Source organism: Orycteropus afer, unplaced genomic scaffold (genome assembly GCF_000298275.1).
Source record: "Orycteropus afer afer isolate SDZICR_OR568_19922 unplaced genomic scaffold, OryAfe1.0 scaffold00253, whole genome shotgun sequence".
Classification (NCBI taxonomy): domain Eukaryota; kingdom Metazoa; phylum Chordata; class Mammalia; order Tubulidentata; family Orycteropodidae; genus Orycteropus; species Orycteropus afer.
Genome location: NW_006921840.1, coordinates 2,566,834 through 2,571,189, shown reverse-complemented (window position 1 = coordinate 2,571,189; position 4,356 = coordinate 2,566,834). Strand labels below are relative to the sequence as shown.

The 4,356-nt window shown below is 54.8% G+C and overlaps 1 protein-coding gene across 1 annotated transcript in view; it reads right to left on the bottom strand.

Moving 5' to 3' along the window:
- Positions 1 to 273: 273 nt before the first annotated feature.
- Positions 274 to 4,356, bottom strand: part of SASH3 (SAM and SH3 domain containing 3) — a 17,575-nt gene continuing 13,492 nt past the window's right edge. Inside the window, exons 4-8 of the mRNA XM_007949753.2 lie at positions 3,341 to 3,482; positions 1,604 to 1,752; positions 1,257 to 1,466; positions 950 to 1,100; positions 274 to 464 (exon numbers count right to left, since the gene is read on the bottom strand). Of these exons, the coding sequence (XP_007947944.1) occupies positions 274 to 464; positions 950 to 1,100; positions 1,257 to 1,466; positions 1,604 to 1,752; positions 3,341 to 3,482 (843 nt within the window). The remainder of the gene's footprint in view (positions 465 to 949; positions 1,101 to 1,256; positions 1,467 to 1,603; positions 1,753 to 3,340; positions 3,483 to 4,356) is intronic.

Here is a 4,356-nt window from a genome sequence, read left to right as displayed (position 1 = left end):
GTGGCCATGGCTGTGGCTGGGGAGTGGGCGGTACCAGGAAGGGCTGTGTTATCAGTCAGTAGCTGGTGGAGAGAGGGCTCTGGGTGATGTGCCCTCAGATAGCCCCTCATCCACTCAACCGAGCCTGTAGGGCCTAGGCCGGGCCTCTGCATCCCTAGCGCCCCTTGAGAAGCAGGGCCAGGCTTGGGGTCAGTCTTCTGGGCCCAGGCCACCTCAGGAGGCTGGGTCCATACCCATGGCCCTTGAAGCTCGGCCTCTACTGTCACCTGGCCTTCAAGATTCCTCAGCCAAGGAGAGGCTGTGCAGCTGCTCCTCAGTGACCGCCAGCTCCGTTTCATCGCGACCGCTCTCTGAACCCTCGAAGCAGCCTGAGTCTCGAGGGATGTCCACCTTGGGTTCCGACACCGTGTGCATCACTGGCTCCTGGCTGCTCTCAGCTCCCTCTTCCGCTTCCTCGCTGCCCGCTGCCAGGGGCAAGGAGAGAGAATATAGGGGGGCTTGGTGCTCAACTGGAGAGGTTAGAATCAGGGATGTTGGGAAACCTACTATGAGCAGTCTCTCTCCTGGGCACCCACCCCAAACCCTGCTCTTCTCCTCACACCCACTTGGAAGCATGCTGGGGTGGTCTCTAGGCCACCTCCATGTCACAGGAGCCCAAATGTCATCAGCACTGAGCTAGGAGTCAGGAAACCAGGGCTTGAATCCTGGCTCGGTTATTACTTAGCTTTGCTGCCTTGTGTGCATGTCTTACCTTCTCTGGCCCCTCTTGAGAAATGGGGGGCTGGACCTGGCAATCTCTCAAGCTCCCTGACCCACAAGCCCTCCCTGAGGCTCGAATTCAAGTGAAACAAGTGCCTTCCCACAGTGGAGAGCCCTATGACCAAGCATGGTCTGGGGGCAGGGTATAGCAGTGACACCATGCCTGATGCCTACTCTGGGGCCCACTCACTGTCATAGTCCAGCAGCAACTCGGCCGCCGTGAGCAGCTTGGCCCGGTGCTGTGGGTCCACGATGTTCAGCTCATTGAGGTGTGTTTCCCGTAGCTCTTTGAAGTCTTCCAGTGTCTGGTAGCCATTGAGCAGCAGGGTGGATGTGTGCTCCTGTGGGCAGAGGACAGGCTACCGGCATGGCCACTTACACCCTACCCCTGCCAGGGGCCCTACAAGCTGACATCCCTGGGCCCCCATCCCTAGGGTAAGTGGCTCTCCCTTGGTACTAGCTTCCAGGGTCCTTGGGAGGCCATCTTGAGCTCACACCTCCAGGCCGATGCGCTCCAGCAGCTCATGCAGGGTCTTAGGCTTGGGCCTCTTGCCCTTGCTCTGCCGGCGGCTCGGGCGTGCAGGCCCCACGGCCTCCTCGGGCAGCACATCCACGTAGATGAACTTGAAAGAACCCAGCCTGCCATTGAGCAGGCCCAGCCATGTGCCCACAGGTGGCTTTTCAATGATCTGAATCACATCTCCTTTCTGTGTGGGGAGAAGAGAGCAGGATCTGAGAGAGGTGCTCCCCTGGTCTCTGCTGACACTGTCCTACCCCGTTCCATCCGGTCTCCTTTCTGGATCCAGCCCACCAGGCTCAGGAGAGGCCCAGAGGCCAATCTTACCTGGAGTTTCAATGAGTCATGGTCGTAGGGGCTAGGGGTGAAGTCGGTGTGGACACGTGCCCGGCCACAGAAGGGCCCTGTGTACTGGGGAGCAGGTGGGTCCTCCCCGAAGCTGCTAGAGCCCAAGCTGGCACTGCAGAACTCACTGCCTGCAAGAGATGAGGCAGGGAGTAGGATCACCTTTCATTTGGTGCCTAGCAGGTGCCTTCCAGGGGGTCTGGCTAGAAATCAGGAGCCCCAGTGGCATGGTAAGGAGCTCTGGTGGTATAGAGGTAAAGGCATTTGGCTGTTAATCAAAAGGTTGGTGGTTCAAACCCACCAGCTGCTTCACAGAGAAAAGATGAGGCAATCTGCTTCTGTCAAGATTTATAGCCTTGGAAACCCAATGGGGGTCACTATGAGTTGGAACTGACTTGGCAGTGAGCATGGTGGTTAAAGCACTTGGCTGCTAACTGAAAGGTTGGTGGTTCAAACCTATCTGCTGCTCCACTGGAGAAAGATGTGGCAGTGTGCTTCTGTAGAGATTTACAGCCTTGGGAACCCCATGGGGCAGTTCTACTCTGCCCTATAGGGTTATTATGAGTTGGAATTGATGGCAATGGGTTGGAGGCTAGGCATTCCAGGGACATGTGCTGGGGAAGCAAGCTGAGCTTTGGCAAATTTTACATTACAGAGGCGGTTCTGACCCATCTCCTTGGCCGCCCTGCAGGAGCACAGTTTCACCTCTAGGGCTGCAGACGTGGAAATGACTGACAATAGGACAAACAGTTCACAGAGCAAAGAATGGGCAAATTGGGAGGACTTCCAGAGACCAACAGGATCAACACTCCAATGAACAGATGAGGAAAACTGAGGCCGGATAGACAAAGTGACCTGCCCAAGGCCTCTCACCTTATAATTGGTAGCACTGTGTCCATCAGACTCCAGGCCTCCTGACTCCCATTCCAATATGACTGGCACATAGTGGAAGCCACACCCTGAATAATACTTACTTTCTCTACTTGAAAAGGCTAGTGTTTAGGTACAATGTCACATGGAACTCAGGGCGGGATAAGGGGCATTTTAAGTGGGTTTCAGTAGAGCAAAGAGGAGTCTGTGGAGTCAGAGAAAACAGGGAACTGGAATATGGACCACTGGCCAGGCCCTGACGGGTGAGAAAGGCAGTGCCCCTACAGGGATATAGCCCAGGGCCCAAAGCTCTCCTCTAGGCAGGGCTGCCAGGACTTTGTTTCCAGCCCCAGTGACTTCTAGTACATACCAATGGCACCTTAAGCCCAGCAAACCAAGGTCTAAGGTCCAAGAGATTGAGCCTTCACAGCTGGAGACCGCATTCCCACCCTCAGCCTGAGATGTCAGGGGGTCAGGGAGCTGTAGCCTCTAGCTTCCCTTGGAAACAAAGGGATAAATTGAGAGGGCCTCCAGAGACCAACTAGGCCAACACTGCAAAGAACAGACAAATAGAAGCTTCTCTAGGGCAGACCTGAGTTCAAGTATCAGTTCTGCCACTCACTAGCTGGGTCATCATGGACAAGCCACTTAAGTCCCTGAGCCTCAGTTTCTCCATCAATACTGTGGGGATAATAATAGTACCAGCTCCATGGATGGAGTTGTTGATTGAACATGAAGAGGACAGGGAAAGTTTCCAGTGGGCAAAGAGTAAAGGATCAGTTTTCTCTTGAACTGGTCTAACCTAGTCCTTTTCTCTAGACCAGCAGGAGTCCCTGACCCCCTACTCACCTGTGGATGCCTGACGGCTCAGTGCTGGGGAATCCCTCTCCTCCTGCTCAGAAAAAACCAGTGCCATCTTCTCTGGCCCAGGGCTGTCCAGGCTGCAGTCTGGAGATGTCGGGGAGGCTGAGCCCTCCTCCAGAGGGTCCCCCTGCAGGGGAGGGGGAGGCAGAAAATCCTGAGCAGCCTGGGCTGGGGACACGTGGCCCAGCCCCAAGTGCAAAGGAAAAAGGCCCAGGCTCATGGAAGAGCTGAGGCCTGGCTCAAGGCTGTATGCTACTCTCTGATGAGAACGACAGTCCTTGCCCTACCTACCTCATGGAATGAGGCTCTCAGCCCAAATGCCTGCCATGTAAATGTGCTTTGTTAGCTTAAAGTGCTGATGTTCACACAGAAAGGGCCACAATGGCAGGACTTGGGGCTGGTGCTAGGGCACAGTCAAGCAGACAGTGGTGTTGGAGAGGAACTATGTTTGGCTCCTAACAATGTCTACGCTTGTTTGTGGTAGTTATGTTTGTGTGTCCACTTGGCTGGTTGTGGTTGAGTGGCTGGGAAGCTGGTGGTAGTTATTCCCCATGATGAGACTGGCTATCAGCTCCATGGTGGGATCTACCACAAGCAGCTGCCTTTGGGATGTGGTCTGCTTCCTGTATGTAAGGAGAAGCTTTGAGAATGGTCTCTAGCCTATGACACGCTTGGACCCTGCGTGTAACCGTGTCATTGCTCAGCAGCCTGCTATGCTCTGCCGACCTTGGGACTTTCAATGGACTTAAGTTAATGGCCTGCCATGTGGTTTGCTAACATTGGGACTGTGACCTTTTTACTTGTCAACTTTGGGGCTTCTCAGCCTCAGCAGCCAGCAGCTGTCTGAGTGAAGAAACGCCTCTAGCTCCAGTGGGCCGAGAACCGGAGGCAGAACTGGACCCCAAGGTTGAGGGGCTTTCACCCAGCCCCTGGAGCCTGGCACTTTGAACTTGGACTTAAAGCCTCCAAATTGTAAGAATAAACTCCTGTTTGTTAAGGCC